Source organism: Athene noctua, chromosome 1 (genome assembly GCF_965140245.1).
Source record: "Athene noctua chromosome 1, bAthNoc1.hap1.1, whole genome shotgun sequence".
Classification (NCBI taxonomy): Eukaryota; Metazoa; Chordata; class Aves; order Strigiformes; family Strigidae; genus Athene; species Athene noctua.
The window spans coordinates 168048976-168066939 of NC_134037.1; the positions used below are offsets into that span (position 1 = coordinate 168048976).

General features: G+C 43.6%; 1 protein-coding gene across 1 annotated transcript; it reads right to left on the reverse strand.

The window, feature by feature from the left end:
* Positions 1–633: 633 nt before the first annotated feature.
* Positions 634–13833, reverse strand: ICOSLG (inducible T cell costimulator ligand). The gene is made up of 7 exons (XM_074929417.1): positions 13738–13833; positions 10346–10386; positions 8051–8410; positions 7292–7576; positions 5568–5744; positions 4400–4435; positions 634–1658 (listed from the first exon to the last, which is right to left on the reverse strand). Exons 1-7 carry the CDS (start codon positions 13749–13751, stop codon positions 1648–1650), a joined length of 924 nt encoding a protein of 307 aa, XP_074785518.1. The 5' UTR covers positions 13752–13833; the 3' UTR covers positions 634–1647.
* Between the last annotated feature and the right edge of the window lie 4131 nt (positions 13834–17964).

The window sequence follows — 17964 nt, forward strand, 5'->3', positions numbered from 1 at the left end:
ATGCCATGAAGGCTGATCCTGTGCAGCCCTCCCACAAGATACTGGCACAGTGGTGGTGCACAACTACCCAACTCCAAGCCTCCTTGTGGGGTAGTGCTTCAACAAGAGCTAACTGTACTATTTCCAAATGGTTCTGTATTCCTCATGATGGGACAACAGGACAACAAAATTAATTTTCACTTGGTTGGGATTTGAAAGCTGATGTTGATATTAAAAAAAAAAAAAAATCAATGTCCTATCTCACAGTTGACACTGGAGTGCCTCCCCTACACAGAGCTAGGACAAACAAGGCTGTGACTTATTCACAAAAAAGGTAGAATTTTAGTCTAACAACTGGTGCAGGAGAAGCAAAGTGTTTCCAGGGATCAGTTTAAAATCATCATCTCCATCCCACTGTGACAAGATAGGGAAACTGCCCCACTTAGGCAAGAGAGCTAGTATAGATTCCTCCTCCTTCAAAACCTCATACCATCAGCAAAGTTTACTGCTTTGCTATTTTCAACCAGTTTTTCCTGGCTGACTTGGGGTTGAAACAGCAAGGCATGTGCACTGGCACAAGGAAACTGCAGTTCTTGGCTTTCTGAACATTCATGGACAAGACAGTGGTAGAGTCTGCACTCTTTTTCTCTCCCCCCCCCCCCCCCCCCCCCCCTTTTAGGTGGAGGGAGGGGACACAAGGAGAGGTTCAGTCTAAAAATTTCAGTTTAAAATCCTCCCTGGAAGCCACAGGGGAGTGCTTAAATAACGATCAGCTACCAGTTTAATCAAGCAGAGCTTGACCACAGTTTTTGTTCCATCCTGAAAAGGGTAAGTCCAGGTAACCCTACATTGATGTAGCAGAGAGCACTATTTTTAATTAGTCAGATTTCCACAGCCTGTTCTTTCACACAGTACGCACCGGCTTCTGTTAAAAGTGGAAGTCCCCTTTTCGGTGGAATATTTGGTTAAAAAACAAAACATTGATATCAAATGCATTTAAAGAACACACATTCCCTTATGTTAACACATTCAGTGCTTAACCCTATCAGAGCAATTCCTATTTTTGAAGGACTGGGTCAAAGTGTTCTACCTAGTTCTGTACACAATAACATGCTGCTGGTGAAACCAGACATTGCAAGGATGTACTGTAGAGAGAAAGGTGGAAAGGGTCACAAATCTCAATTTGCTGAGAGTCCTTCAGTTGTCTTTCTTTAGCTGCCTTTCTTCACATTCAGTAGTCACTGTCAGGGTAAGGAGACACAGCAAGAACTTTCCACGCTCCTGAAATGCAGCTGCTTCTGCTACTAAGTACTCAAAGGAGAGACCAGGCACTCAGCAGCTTTCAGTGGTCTGGCACAGAGTAGCTAAGTCCCAGACTGCTTTCCCCAGTGCAGGAGCTCAAAACATTGACAGGCATCACAGAGGACTGTCCAAAGTAGTTAGCTGGTGTGATGACACAAGTGTTCTGTGGACACAGCCAGCAGTTGGAACAGAAATCCAGTGGATTTTGCTGTCTCTTGTGTTGGAGAAGCTTTTTTTTTGCCATCTCTCTTGGCACACTCTGAAGAAATCTGTCACTTGTATTACAAACAATGGTGCCACTGAGATAGGGGGAGATGCTTCTCCTGATGCATCTTCAGCTGCCCAAATTGTTGGCAGACTTTCCCTTTAGACAGGTGCTGTAAAAACAAAACAAATTTTTAGAAAAGAATCAAAAAAAATCCCCCATCAATAATCATGTCCTAGAGTTGTTTTTCCTACATAACCAATGCAACAAGCTGAAAAGCTATTGAAAAGATGTATTTATGCTGCTTAGAGAGAATCAGCTGGGGTGAAGCCCTGCCTCTGTCTGGATACCTGCTCTTATGCCACAGACTGAAAGTGCCTCTCTGTGTGAATGCAAGAAGTGCTCTCCTGCTAACATTCCCCTCCCTTCTGAAGGGATGTCAGTGTCACCTTTGGTTAATTTTAAACTACTTCAGGGAACAAGATGCACAAAGTCTATCTATGGTCAAAGGAAACCAGCTTCCTGAGGCTTCTCTGCAGGCAGTGAAGGGGTCCCCAGAGAGTGACTCAGAACTGCTTCAGCTCTGAATTTCTCCTCACTTAGAGCATCCTGCCCCACCAACTGTAATGGGTGTCTGGAGAGACCAACCCCACCTAGGATGAAATTGTTATTCTTTGCAACTTGCCTTCCCTGCAGTTTCCAAAACTTTTTTCTTTGTAACAGCAAAGCTAGTCCTAGTAGGCTCTTTTTTGGTTTGCAGTATTCAGATTTCCCTGAATGAAACAATCTGACCTTCTTCATAAAGTGAAACTGCTAAAAGCAGAAACATACATCAGTATTGATAAGCAAAGTGCCGTGGCAGGCTGTCATCGTGGGTGCACCTCTGCAGTGCCTTACTCCCCGTCTACCACACGCAACTTGCTTGAAAATATCAATTGACTGGATCAGGCTAAAGCCCATCTTTTGCCCCAAGGTAGTACCAGATATTTCTAAATAATTTCTGACCAATACTGGTTTCCTCTTCCATTAACAAAAAAAACAGAACAGCCGCAAACCTGGACTGATGGAGACTTGACAGCCTGCACAAACTCTCTGCCTCAGTGCTCAACTACAGTTACCCTTAGAAAGGCATTTTTTCCTTAAATCTCCTTTGTTTAAGCCTGTTGTGCCTTAAGTGCTGTGTCTGCTGGGTTAGGAAAATATACAACTTATCCCATCCTCTTTAAGGACCCTCTGAAGAGGGTTGTTATTGTGTCCAAATTAGCCTTGCCTTTTCCAGCCTAAACAAACATAACCAATCTGTCATCAGAGATCACATTCCCTAGATCATTCTCATTTCTCTAGTACTGGTTCAAGTTGCCTTCAAACTGGGATGGCCTTATGTGCCTTACAGGGCTCTGTTGGCAGAAAACAGCCTTCAGAGGTGTGACAATTTCTGATAGCAGCGACCCACCCAAGCTGCTGTCCTGTCCCACCTTGTCTTTCACAAACTGTGTAGAGGCATGCCAAGGAAAAGATGGTGTCTGGAAAGCAAGTGTCTTTGTTTTGTTGTTAATGAACAAATTGTGCTACAGCAGCCTTCAATATAAGATAAATATTTACTCCTATTTAAGTTACAGAGGTTTTTCAACGTAGGAGCTAAGTACAAGGATCTAATCAAACAGGGTTTGGTATAAGTAAGTCCAGAGAGGAAAAAGTTGACCTTAAATGAACTGCTTGTGTTATGTTAATGCAGCTCACAAGAATGGAAGGAGAAAATGTCTCTATCTTAAGGAGAAAATCCATCCTCCCTTCTGCATTATACTCTACAGGAAATAGTGTAATGCCTTTTGATGTTTATCAAACACAAATGTTGTGGATCAGGCTGGGGTTGCGCAATGAGTCTGGAAAATAACTGACCATTAACCCAGTTTGCAAGACCAAGAAAGAAGTTCCAGAAAAAGTTTTATAATTTAAGGATTATTTTGCTTCTGCTTCATATTATGAATTGGGTACATTCACAGCATCTGCTACAACAAACTATGCTTTAACTATTACAGTTCTGGTGAAACCACAGTATTTTCTGCCTATTCTGCAGAGAAACCCAGGCAACAGTCATTTTGCTTCAGTAGAAACTACCAAATAAGGTATAAAATAGGTAGATATTTCACCCTCTCTGTACTCTTGCAAGTCCTTTGTGCAGAGTTTGTTTTTCCAAATATGTATTGGATTTTTTTGCCCTGCTTTTATTTTTCCCCATTGTAAATGAATCTGTAAACTAGCTGGCCTGCAATATTGCATTCTTGCTTACAAAAAATGTGAACATGTTGAAATGCATGAATATGCATGAACTGCATATTTTTTTTTTCTAGGAAAGGAGAGGTTTTTAAAAAAAAATTGGGTCAATATAGGTTCAGGTTCATAGACATGAATGAAGCAAATGATGTTGCTGTATCCCAGCTAAAGACCTTCTAGGATGTAGTGCCTAAGAAGGCAGGGAGCAACCATTTGATGACAGGTACTGATGTGATATGATGAAGTAATAAGTGGTCAGTGTTGTCCAGACTTGACAATCAGCATTTAAAACAGATTTTCCAAGTTTGGCTCTGTCTTGATGGCAACAGGAGCTTCAACATAGCTGTAGAACAGGAGGGGAGGGTGGCTTCAGCCTATATGCTCTGTGTTCCCTGTTCATTTGTCATGTCCTTTGGCCTGAATTGTTGAAGGAACTTCTGACAACTGAAACTCTCAGGCTGCCTTTGGCAATACTTACAGAGCTCAAGGAAAGGGCTGAAAGAAGAAGGGCTACCACTTTACATGCTTGAGTTTGTAACATCTGGCAAGTCTAAGCTGAAGGCTTTATGCTGAACTTGAGTACTGAAGCTATGAAGTTCAGTCACTCTTGAGACAAATACAGTAATATATAATACTTACAGTTGAGTTCTCCTTTGTCTTCATTTGGTTGGACATCTGTTGAAACAAACACACTATTTTAAGCATGTAGTATAGATAACTATAGTCTTTAGCTAAATGGGATCAGTATTAAGCAACATCCAGTAAGTTGAGGATTCAATGTGTTAAATGATCTTTGGACAGCAAAATGCAGACCATACTCTATTTGTTTACAACATATGTCACCATTTCAGCAAGGATAGATTTTGGGCTTGAAGCAACAGCTCCATTCCGTGTTTTGGGACAGAGTCCTGACACCACTCTTGGGTTGCTTCTGAAGGAAGGACATGGCTCCTAGCACAGCTGCTGGAAATGCTGGGCAAGATCACTACTTTGCTTTCTCCTGCTCTTTTCTGAAGCACCTGGGCTTGCTGGCCATGAGGAAGAGGGCATGGATTGAAAATGTGGTTCGTCCTTGTTCCTGAAAAGTGTGATTGCCCCTGCTCCCTTTTCTTTGCAGGCATAGAAGAGCTAACATCAAAGTGGCTTACAACTACTCAGATACATCAGCAGACTCAGTCTGGTGCACAAGATGTCTTTCAGAGCTCCCTTGTGTTCTGCCATGCCAAGCATTGAAGAGTCCCACACATGGGCAAATACAGCAATATGAGGGTATGCCTGTATAACATGGAGTGACAGTGAGACATGCTTTATTTCTTCTAACTTGTAGAAAACTGCTTGATCCCAGTGGGATCTTGAACCCTTAATTGTCCAGCCAGTGACTCTAAAGCTCTTGAGACTGATTTATTCTCTAATTTCTGCGTTGGATTGTGCCAAGTAGAGCAAGCTACTGACCCCAGTCCTGCTTCATGGAGGAGTACCCCCTCCATCTGTCTAGAAGTGGCCTGTAGAGATCACAGCTGGGAAACTATGGCCCAAACAGGCACAAAGTCTGAGTTGTTATTGCATCCAGCAGTTAACTCCTGTGAGGCTCAGGTGCAATAGCAGAAAACCATAAAGAATAACATGTCCTGGGGCACAACATGTCCTCCCCAGTGCACGTCAGGTTGTTGATAACAGCATGATTTCCTGCTGTTGAATGCAGACAGCTTACTTGTACTTTCTACCAAAGTGCTGGATGATATTAAATATTCTGGTAAATGAAAAGGAATTCTTCACATTGGGTCATGTAAATAAAGGGCCCGATTACCTGTGTAGGACACTAGTTTAGAGGATCTCCTCCTCCACAGCCAGCAGATTAAAACAGCTAGAAGACCTATCAGAATGACAACAGAAATGATGCCAGCTGCTTGAGCACCTTGTCCATTTTTTTCCAGGGTTTTGTGACTTTCTATGCTAGAACCATTGCTTTTCTTCTGCTGTGTGTCTAGAATAAAACAGAAAAGAATATAAAAAGGTGTGAATTTTCACATTTCCCAGGCAAATATTTGATCACATTTTGCATGCACAAAAAAATTCAGAAGGACTAAGTATTTGTGCTATTCATATCACCGTGATTCTGGTGCTATTCCTTCTCAGCAAGGCACATCTCCAGCTTACACCGTTTAATAATACAATGCCAGTATATTCTTCCCTGTCATACTGCATGCATCTGTCTGCTTTTCCCATTATTCTTCCATGTCAGACTTGGGAGACTGTATGTTTGAGTTTGTATCTAGATTCAATTGAAAATAAAACTATAGAGAATCTATAAGGTAAATCTGATGGTATTCAGAAAAGTGGGTGAAAACCTGTTACTCTGAAGTTAATGATGAATGTCCACTGACTGCTGCAAATTGAAGGTGTCAGATCAACCTCTTACTATTTCAAGTGTGGTAATGCTTTTAGAAACCAACAAAAGATAGTAAGATGAATGTCTTTTCCCCCAGAATACAATATGACAGAACGCCAATAGGAAACTAACGACAAGGATTTAGTTTAATTTGGGATGACAACAAGGATATGCTATCATATAAACATTCTGCTGTTATAAACAAACTCTTGTTGGTGTGCTCAACTTTTGTTCCTGGAAATAGTTTATATCATTTGGCTATGTTTGTGGGATCAGTGTCATTAAACCCAGAGTATGTGATTCCTTGGCATGTTCAGGTAAACTAACTGTGAGCATGCAGCTACAGTTATTGAAACAATCAAACCTCCTTGCACCAGGGTGTAGAAACCTGCGAAAGAAAGGTGTGGAGGGAGGCAGGACCAGGAATAACAATGCAACTGAACAGCCACTTCCAGATGAGCTCTCCCACTTCAGCTAGCTTCTCTACACAGTTGTTTGGAAATCATGAAATCCACTATTGGTACTATAACTTTCTAATTTTTTTTTTTTAAATAGCTTTCTGTTTTTGTGAAGAGTGGCTAAATACTTGTTTTTACTATTGATCACTCATCAGCAGTAAATAGCATATTATACTTGTGTGGTTAGGTGTATTGTTCTATTGGGCTAATATTACCTGTTTGCTACAGGCCTACTTTAAAGAGTGCACTGTATTAAATTGAGTTTTGGAGACTGAAAACAGAACTTTGAAACTAGGCAGAGTAAAAAGCAAATGTCAGTGCTGCAAAGCAGTTGGGTAGGGGTTCAGGAATTGTGGATCTGCTCTATGGTGTCCCCTGAAAAATAACCTGACTACCCAAGTCATCGTGCTTCCAAGGAACCAAAGGATAAAGCTCAGTGACTGCCTCGGATGCAAGAGCTGCTCAGTGCCATGGTTGTAATATGCTTGATGGGGTGTTGACTTCAGTGTGGAAGAAGTGAACATAAAGTCTGTGGCTAAGCTCTTCAAAATCTGAGCTCTTCTCAGCACTTTTTGGAACTACTGAATTAATGCGTACGCCTCGTTAGTGTGTATCTATAGACAAAGGCACACTGGTTGATACTCCTGCTATCTAGAAAACATGAAGTAGCATGAAGGGACTTACAGTTGGCTGATAGATTTTCCTGCAGTATTTTATTTTCTACGGAGCACTCTATTTGCATGTTAGAAGTGGCTTTAACCTTCAGCGTGCTAAAAACACTGTAAGTGCCATCATCGTGAGGAGTGATCTTTAGTTCTGATGGAGGCAGGTGGCTGTTGTCTGTTTTATTTATCCAATAAACATTGGGCTCTGGGTATCCATTGCCGGACCTGCAGCTGAAAGTCACCTCCTCACCAGTGCTGTCACTGTTTCTTATTGGTCCGCTGAGTATTGGTTGGCTATAACTAGCTGGAGAGCAAGAGAAAAAGAAAGTCATCAACATGTTGAAATGTATTGAAAAGACAAGATTTTGGCATGAGTTCTGAAGCGAAAGTTCTGGGTTTCACATGACCCTCATGACTTGAAAGGGAAACACCTGTAAGCCAGAGAGATGAGAGAATTACGGGAAAGGCAGAAAGCTGTAGCTAAACCTGAAGTAAGAAAGCAACTTCTTAAGATGTTATCACCCAGGCGTGTGCAACAGCCCTTGTATTAATGGAAAACAAGTTGAAAAATACCTATACTGGATAAACAGTTGTTACAGGCATTCCAGTTTTAGATGTCCTATCTGTAACATATAAATTAAGCAGACTTCATTTCAGCAAAGTGCTGATGTATGTTTCAAAGATAAGGGCATGCTTAAATGTAATATTGAAATGGCATGAATTTGAAAAGCTGGAATAAGAATGCGGGCAAATACGTGCAAGTGATAAAAGTTCTTACCTGCTAAACTGAGAACCACTTCTGCCTGGTGAACCATTTTGGTATATTCCGTTTTCTGCATTACTACACACTTGTATGTATGTTTATCACTCTGGCTGACGTTTAGCAGTAGCAGTGAAAAATCACCATTTTCCAATCTATCCCAGAATAATTGAGTCCTGTTTTTAAAGTGAATACATTGTTCACTTTCATTGTCTTGACCTGAGATCAGTGCATGTACCACTGAACACTCTTCTTGATCATCAGCTATTTGCCAATATACCCGCAGATTTTTTAAATACAATTCTCTTCCTCGATATATGCAACTCAGTGTAGCATTGTCTCCAAGCTTACTGACAATGACCTCCTCCAGGGCGATAACTACAAGATAAAAGGAGAGAGAGAAAAGAAGGGAGGTTACGTTGAGAAAAAATTTCATTCTTTTCAAGTATATTCTACCACATGTGGACTCTGCTATTTGTATTTATAACAGCCAGGTGAGTGTGCCCACTTTATAGTCATTCCTATCTCCTGACTTGCTGGTGACTAAGTCTCTGTGTGTCTGCTTGTCTGTATGTTTTCTGAAGGTTCTTTCACAGTATAAAGCCTTCTGTTTATTTATTTCTCTGAGGACCAACTGGTCTAAGTGATCCCAGCCCCAAGGATGTGCTTCACTTTGCAGTCAGTCCCAGTCAGTGGGCAGACACATTCAAATCCTTATGCTTTAATAATAACTTATTTTTTCAGTTAAGAGAAATGCCAAATAACACCAGGTAAATCACAAGTGGAAACACTGATAAGAAAAAAGAGTGCTACCATTATTTTGAGACCACAAAAAATTTAAAAAAGGAGTAAAACAATTTTTCTCAAAGTGGACATGCCATAGCAATCATATTCTGTTGCCACCATTGGTGTCACCCTCTCAACATACCCAGCTGACAGACCAGAATGCCTAGATACCTCCAGTGACACATTCATTAGGCATTTATAACCTCTTACAGCCCCTTGAGGTAGGCTGGCACAGCATCTGGCTTTCAGGGCACTTTTCCTGGCCTCTAGACATGAGAAAGGCAGCTCTCCTCCTGGTGATCAATAAGAAGGTGTGAGGTGGCTGACAAGTGGATGCAGAAGGTATAGTCAGCTTTTTCCAAAGGACCAGGGCAGCTTTGACCACAGCCTCCCTGCTGAGAGGGATGTATCACCTCTCCTCCACCCCAGCAGCTAAAACCTCTCTGGTGCAAATGGTTGCTGAGATCAAAGCAGCGTCCATGTTGTAATGTCAGACAGGGGGGTGAGGGGGTTGGATGGAAGACGTTACAGTTGGGGGAAGGGATTATGTAGGTGGGTGGATTAGGGAAAGGAAAATGATAGGAGTGAGGTGTGGAAACGGTGCATGGTGAGGTAGCATGGAGGTGGCAATATTAAAGGGGGACATGTCTTTGTGTTGGTGCACTGCACTCAGAGATAGCTCATTTACATATCTGAGTTTGGCACCCTGGCTTAAAAATACCACTGAAGCAAACGCAGTGCTTTCAGGGAGGAAAACTGTATGTTCTCCAGGCTGGGTGAGGCAATAAGTAACGGGCTTGAACTGCAACAGGGAGGCTGTGGCTTGAACTTTGGGAAACCCCTTGTAGTGGCAGGGAAAGTGATGCTTTGGAAAACATTGCCTGGGGAGACAAGGGCACCGTTTAGGAACATGCCAGCTGGCACCTATTGAAACTGAATTTGGTACAGTTTGTCCTGATTTGAGGGCTGCGGACTTTCCTTGATGACTTTGTTAAGGTCCTTCTCAGTGATTAAGCAAGAACAGAGGAGAGACAACTCTGAAAACATTTAAGTATCACCAAGTGATGTCTTTTACCCTTACCTTTGTTTTGAAAAGTATTTTCGGAATGGTAGTAAAAGACTTACTAATACTAGGTACTTGATACAGTGATGTATAATTCTAGTGATAATATGAGTTTGGACTTTATCCAGGTATGTTAGATCTCATCAGCAGCCATTATCATCCCACTTCTAAGGCCTTTTGTTGGCAGATAAATACACAGGGATGTCTATGAAGTAAGCAGAGCAATGTGAGCAAGAGCCTCCATAACGTCCCTTGCTATTCTTCCTCCCGAAACTGATAGAAGCTGGTATTTTCTTCTTTCCCTGATGCATGTCAGAGAAATACTTGCCACTGATGAACTTTTAAGTGTTCTGCTGAAAACATGAAGATGTTTATATTGTGCATATTACAACTACTTAGTGTATTTGGCCAAACACATTAAAGTGAGGGCAGCTTAATTTTTAACTGAAGTATTCTGAACTTACCAGCTCTCAGGATATGAAGTAGCAGTAACAGAAATCCATAGCTAAAATAAAAAGCAAACAAGAGTGTTACATAATTGACTTTAGCATCTCTGTTGTTTAAATAAGCAATAAACATAATATTGATTGTTTTAGTATAGCAGCAGAAGTAGGTAAATTAGGTACTGCTTCTATGTAATGTCTCATTAGGTATTTGCATTTTTTACAGCTGCAAAACTTCTGTTCAAATGATGTAACTCTGTGGGTGGGTGGCCCAGGCCACAAATAGCAGTAAAACACACTAATACTGGAATCAGAGCAGAAGGCATGAAGCTGGTGTTGTGCCTGTCTGTCTTGTGAAAAATGAACCGTATAGATTTACTGGACAAATAGGCCCTGAAGAGCTATGTGGTTCACTGGGAAGGAGCATGGTTGCACAGGCCTAAAACAGGTCAGAGCCCTGCATCGTACTGTTTCATTGAAGCTCAATGAATTATGGTTTTATCTGCTTAAAGGACAAAAAGCAGCTGACCATGCTGCCCACCAGTTTGTGCAGTCGGTAAAAATGTATAAACAGGAAATGTGCTGATAGCAGGAATCAGTGCAAAGCTTTTTCAAGAAAGAATTTGGTGTGTTTGATTACTCTGGAGGGGCAAATCTATACAGGAGTTTCCCAAGGGAGTTACACCTGCAGAATGCTATAGGAAAACCCAGTTTAACCTATCCAGATGATTTAACTCCCATCCCATAGGGCTTTAAGAAAAATAAATGTGCAGCACTAAGAGTTACTTTAAAATAGCCTTTCACCACCATGCCCAGCTATACATTGTGCTCTCCTTCCTCCAGACCGCTGTGGGAAAGGAAAGAAGACACCAGAAAGATTCTGAAATAGGAGCTCTGTGGCTGCAGTGCACACCTTGATATTGCCCCAAGTGCAGTAAGGTTGCAGAGCTGAGCCAATGGGCACAGGGACACGAGCACCAGCTCATCCCGTTTCCCCAGCTCACCTCTGCAAGCAAGCAGAACTGGGAGGCCACGCTATCTGGATGCAGCTGGCTCCCTTCCTCAGTTGTTCTCAACCCTCAGCACTGAGCCAAGGGCTGGGGCAATGGGGAGAGCTGCCCCCAGTAGCCCATGTCCAGCCAGGAATGAGCTCCAGGGTCTCCCACCCAGGCTGCTCGCTGCATTCCCTCCAAACCAGCACTGATCTGCCTGTTTACCCTCCAAGCCCTAAGCTAAGCTCACTTCCCCAGCAGCCATTTCTCACCTCACTTTTCCCCATTATCTGTGCTTTACAACATTCCCTCTCTCTTCCAGGCTTCCTGTCCTTTCCCCACAGCTCCTGCCCCTTTCTCCAGTTGAGCAACAGCATTAACCTGCCACCTCCCAGGCACAGCATTGCTTCTGTCTAGGTTTTCTCCTACCAGCTGCCTGGGCACAACTTTGGTCTCCTCAGCTGTGGAGGAGGATCTCTAATTCTCACCTGGCGCCAAGGAAATTATGATCTTCTCAAACATATTTGGCTTGGAGAAAGCAGAGGACCTTCCTGACACAAAATCTACCTCCACTTGAAGCCCCATCTCCAGAGAATAAGATGGGGAAAGTTTAGGAAAGGGTCAGTGTGAGTCATATTACTTTTATATGAAGAAAACACTTTTTCTGTGTCTTTTGACATGGTTTCATAGATGACTTTTGAAAAAAAGTTTAAGTGGATGCCCACTGTGGAACATGAATACTTTAATACTTATTTCAGTAAATTTGCAATCAGCCCTAAAGTAAGTCTTCCAAGTAGGTGTATCTAAACATTCCAGGGAGGCTGCTCTGCTCCATTCTGTCTCTGAATGACTTCTGGTGGCTTTTGCACATGGTCTTGTATTGTATTTCTGAGGTATTTTTATACTGTGCAGGAGCCATCACTTCTGTGCCAGGCTTGTAGAAGTCTGTCATAACAACCTCACCTTAATGTAGTTCTTAATCATTATTAATCCCATGGCTGTGTTTGTTTTATTGTTCCCCACCCAAGATAGAAACTATGGATAGAACAAGTCATTTGAATTAAATGGAGAACAAAATTTGACTGATCTGTACGGGACTCTTTAGGGAATTTCCCATGGCAGGCATTTGCCAATGACAACAAACATTTAGCTGGTCAGCCAGAACTGATTCCCTAATGCACATACACAAATCCGGTCTTGACTTCTTATTTTAATAAATGATGTCACAGTCAAGGTTGGACAGATCTAGAGATGCTCATCCTCTTACTTGGGGGAGGTTGCAGCTGTGGTAGCAGGGGGCAGTGTCAACCCGCCACGTTCCCCTGGAAGAGCTCTAATGCCAAGCTCCTGTTGGAAAAGGGGAGAAGCACTCTTGCCTGCAGAGAAACCTCCTTTTTGCCTCATATGTACGCTCAGTTCCTGTGTCCACCACTGGCAGTAAGCTCCACTAAGCGCAGGTGTAGCTGTAGTAGTTCCTTAAGTTCTCTCCTTTATTTATTCTTTTAAAAATATTTTACATTGAAAATATTTTTTTTTCTTTTTCAATTTTTTCCCACACCTCCCCCATCTATACGTCATGTGAAACGGGAGAAAGTTGCACTTCCTCTTTTGTACGTTCTTGTTTGGTGAGATTATTCTTCCTACCAGAATCCTAATTTTTTTCATGGACTAGTTACTTCAGAGCCATGGGATGTTGCTGTTCTGCCACAAACTAGCCAGACAAAAGATGTCCCAATGCTTGCAGTAACAACTTCGGGGCTTCTGCTCCTCTGCTGAGATTTGCTTTATCCCCCAACCTTGTAGCGACGCCGCTCCTCCCGCACCAGCAGGTGCCCTGAACCGGCTGCCGTTAAGAAAAGCTGCACAGACAATCTGAGCAATGAAAACCAGTGGGCCTGCTTGCCTTCTCCCATCATTCCCAGTTCGGGCCAAAAGGCTCCTGAAAATGCTAACTAACTGCCTGCAGTTTCGATAGAGTGGATCACGGGCGAGGGGGGGGCGGCGCGGGGCTCTGCCTGAACTGACCCACTATGCCGGGGTCAGCCCGGCCCCGGAGGCGGCTTTGAAAAACTCGCCTCACCGGCGGCTACGGCCCCCGGGGCGAGCTGGCTGCCCCGTGCCGGCAGGCAGTAGCCACCGGGCATGTTGAATGCCGCAACCCGTGGTGCGGGGGTCGGGAGGGGACCCCGTGCACCGACTCGCCTCTGTCTCTAGTCAGGAAGCCCACCCCCGTCCGAACTCTTCCCGCCCGCTGCGATGCAATGAAACTCAGTTGTTTTTTTTTAACGGGGGGGCAGGGGTGTGTCTACCTGCGCCCCCGAGCAAGTAGCCCGGCAAACAGCCGGCCTGTGCCCTCGCGGCCCAGCGGTACGCGGCGGGGCGGCAGCGCTCCCCCCCTCCCTTCCCGGGGCCGCCACTCACCCTCGGGGCTCCATCGCAGCGGCGCGGGAGGCGTGTGGCTGCCCCAGCCGAGGAGAGCCGAGGCGAGGGCACCCGCTTTAGGCCATTCCCCTTTCCCGCCCCGCCCGCCGGGGATTTCCGCCTTCCGTGAGCGCCCGCTCCTGCTGCCGGGGGGCTGCGCAAAGCGGGGCGCCCCGCCAGCGGCACCCGCCCCGCCGGCAGAGCCCGCCTCTGGGCTGGAGGGCCGGCCCCGGCCCCGGCCCGGCGCTGCGGAGGGTCTCAGGCGCTCGTCCACCGCCGCGGAGCCCTTCCCAAAGCCTCGCTGGGGCTCCCGCCCCCCCCGCAAAACCGCCGGTCCCCGCAAAGCCGTGTCCCCCCCCCGCGCGGGGAGGCTGCCGGTGCCCCTCAGGCGAGGCGCCCCTCACGGCCGGCTCTGGGCGCTGCCTCGGAGGACCGGGGGGTCAGGGCTGGACACCGGCTCTGGCGATACAGCTCGGAGACAGCAGCGCCCCGCGGCCCCGCTCGGCGTTGGGGGGGGGCAGTGGGCACCCAGGGGGGCTGTGCAAAGCCCGCCAGGAACCCGGGGGCTCTGCTGTTGCATTTCGAAACACGTTTCAAAAGACATCAGGTTTACAATTGCATAATTAGTAACTAACCTTAAGTGTGATTTGACAGGGTGCATGACCACACCTGAAGACATAGACGATAAAAGTTCTGACAGAATCGCCTTAGTAAGGGGTGTTGGAGCTGTAGTCGGCTGTTTGAAAGCTGTGGTTCGCCTTCACCAGCACTTTTGTTTCTGGCCCCACACCGCAGTGGCTGTGTTTGGCTTCTTTACCATCAGGCATTTCAGCCCAGTTGGGACTTCGCCAACACAAGCGTTAGCTACACACGCCATGAAGCTGCCGCTGCCCCAGACAAACGCAGCGGTCACAGTTGCTAAAAAAAAAAAAAAAATTAAAAAAAAATTAAAAAAAAAAATTTGCCACCTCAGTGTTTTATTTGGTCTTGGTTCTGAGTCACCCCTGGGCATACCAATTGATTTGTCCATGATGAACAAGAAACTCCAGGGTTGTGCAAGACCTGCAGGTCGCAGTGCTGTTTCCACTGCCAGCCCGCAGCAGGAAGGGGGGCTCTCGGTTTGGAGTCTTAAAGCCAACATTACTTCAGGCTCTCTGGGTATGAGCCAATACGCTGCAAATCAGTGATCAGTTTGAGGGGATAGGCTTAAATTTGCATTAAACTTAAAGGAAGATAAATGTTCCTGTGGAATTATGATTGAACCAGAACAGCCCGGCAGCAGTCAATTTGCATCTCTCACTGAAATATTTCCTGATGGAATATCCTAGTCTGGGAATTACTCTTTTGATATTTTAGGTGTTGTTTTAATAACAGACGCTTGGTGAACAAGGGATGCGCATGAATCAGTTCTTTGTGGCTTAAAAGCTTCTTTACTTTAAATACTTGTGGCTTAACTTCATAGGTGATTTTTTAGAGTTTTGGATATAAATTTGTTCTTTCTAAAATGCATACTTTGAATGCACTCTTCCTGTGCTTTTTGCAGTAGTTTCTATCATGCTCTTTTCATACATGAAGAATAAGACCAGCCTATTACTACACCAGTTTTGGTGAAAAGAAATCTCAGAATACTCAAGAAAAGCAAATGTGTCTCCATAGCCAGGAGACTCTTTGGGATTTGAAAAGGTCAGATGCAAACCTCTTCTCTGCCTGCACCAGGCTTTTGAATCTGCATTGCTTGAAATCCTTGATGAGTTTTCTATAAGGCAACTTTGTCTTCTATTTGCCTTCCAAATGGTGTTTCATTAAGGCCCAGCCGCAGGCAGGTCTTAAGTTGCCTCTACCTGCAGAATTCCCCAGAGGGCTTGAAACATAAGGATATTCTTCTGCCAGTGACTCTGTTCCTACCGCACAACACTGAACAACCCTGCGGTTAATAAAAAGCAGACTCTTGCTGCCAAATCACTGTCATTAGATATAAGATGTTTCTTGGGGGGTGTTCCCTTATTTCTTCACCCACAACCAAAAAGGGAAAATCAGCTGCAGTGGAGGATCATTGCAGATGATGTGGTTCCTTTTACTTACACCAAATATCAATGCATTTTTCTTCTTTTAGATATTGATTTGTTAATATGTTGCTTACTAGTAATAAGTCAGGGTATTTGGCTTAGGATTTAAAAACAGTTACGTGATCTTTCCCCTACAAGTATCACATCAAAGATAAACGATAACAGGCAAGGATGTTTGAAAAGCCTAGGTGAAAAGTTTTCATCAGAGATGTGGCTCCTCCTCCCTACTACCCATAGGCCTGTAGAAAAATTCCATCAGGAAAGCACCTCTGAAGGTTATCTGGTGCAACCTACACCTCGAAGAAGGGCCAACTTCAAAGTCATGTATCAAAGCTACTACTAATATGTGGATCAAAGTTACTATTGCTGCTTCTGTGTGGATCTGAAAGTTACATTAAGACTTCCTTTTTATCAGAGAATACTGTGAATATTTATGAGCAGTTATTTTATTTCCCAAGATCTAGTTTTAGTAATGCAAAAATGTATATTTATTTGTTTTCTTTTGTTAAAAATAATACAAGGTAGGATAGTCACAAGGCAAATCACACGGAAAGCTGTCTGATTTGGCTTCTAAAATGCTTATGACAGGAAAGATAGATCTCAGCCTCGGAAAACTGAAATGTTTGAGGTTGTTAAAGAGCAAAGCCCATTCCGGTTGTAGTACATAGGTGCAATCTTAGGTAGCTGCTGCTGTCTAAGTCATAAAAGTGTCTCAACAATGATCCATTTAGTTCCTTCTCCTGTGTACATGTGTGCACGTGTATGTTGGTGTGAGAGAGGCAGAGACAGCTGAGCTCCTAAAGCAGAGTACTGGTAAAAAAACCTTATTGTTGACAGTTAATTTGTCCTTTCTTATGAGTGTTTGGACTACTTGATACAATTAGATTAAGTGCTTTAAGGCTGTCAGAAGAAACAACCAACTCCTATGACTTGTGTGTGGTAAATGTGTTGTCTATGGACTTTGAAATTTGAAACATTGGGAAGAATTGGGAAAAGAAAAAAAAAAAAAGAGGAGGAAAACAATATTGTAATTTTTTCAGGCTGTGAGACAGAGAAGTGATCTATATACCAGAAAGCCAGAGAGCTGATTGTTTTCAAGTAGGTATCAGGCAGAGAGAACAGCTGTATCTGCAAAACACACACCTTCAGTGCCAAGCTCACTAATGCAATTATTGAGGATCCAGAGAGACTGACTAGACTTAGTGTAACAGACATACATTTCTCTACATATATAGAAAAAAAAGAAAATCTCAAACAGATTGAATATCTTTGGGAACAATTGAAAAATGGGTGTCACGTCTGTACATGCTGTGGAGGATTTGAACTGTATTTGGAGTAGGACAGCCATGAAAAAAATGCACATAAAATTAGTCGCAGAGGACAGTTGAATGCTGAAAAGTTTTTAGGTTAATTAGAGCTTGTCACTGATTTGAAAAGCAGATGCCTGTGTCATTAGCAGCAGGCACAATGACACAGTGACAAAACAAAAAGAGGTGTGATCACTGGTTAGTTTCCTGCACTGAACCTCTCCCCATCATGCACAAACATGCCAAGACAAAACAGGAGGTAATAAGATAATACCCAAACTTAAGAGAGATATCTGTGATGAAGGCATAGCAAGTTTGCAGCAGATGATGGAGACACAGTTAAAGAAAACACATTAAGAAGGAGTACCTAGACTAGGGACCACTCAAATATTCATGAACCATGTTTTAAACAGCTATATTGTCGAGATGAGCAAAACAACCCAGCTCATGCACTGCATGCAACTGGAGAGTAACTTTAATTAGAAAAACCTTGAAATGATATTATGCATACCAGGCTGCGAGGGCTTACCCTGGAATACAGAAAAATAAAAATCCTCAGCTATTTTCACAGGACCAAGAGAAGTATCTGGAAAATCAGCAGCTGTCCTCGAGCTTAACTGGTCTTCAGTTTAAACTAGAAATGATAGGTAGTACCCTGCTATTAACAACGATGGCCTCAGTGGAGTCAGTTGGACAGTATTCATTCACTGTAAGGGGAGAAATCAGTGTTAAATTCAGGTACGATAGAAATGTCAGAGTCTACAGGACCATGGGATATATGTTTTCAGCAAATAACTTTTGGGATAGAGAGCTTTAAAATCACCATGATAAAAATTTAAATGGTGCAAGACTAT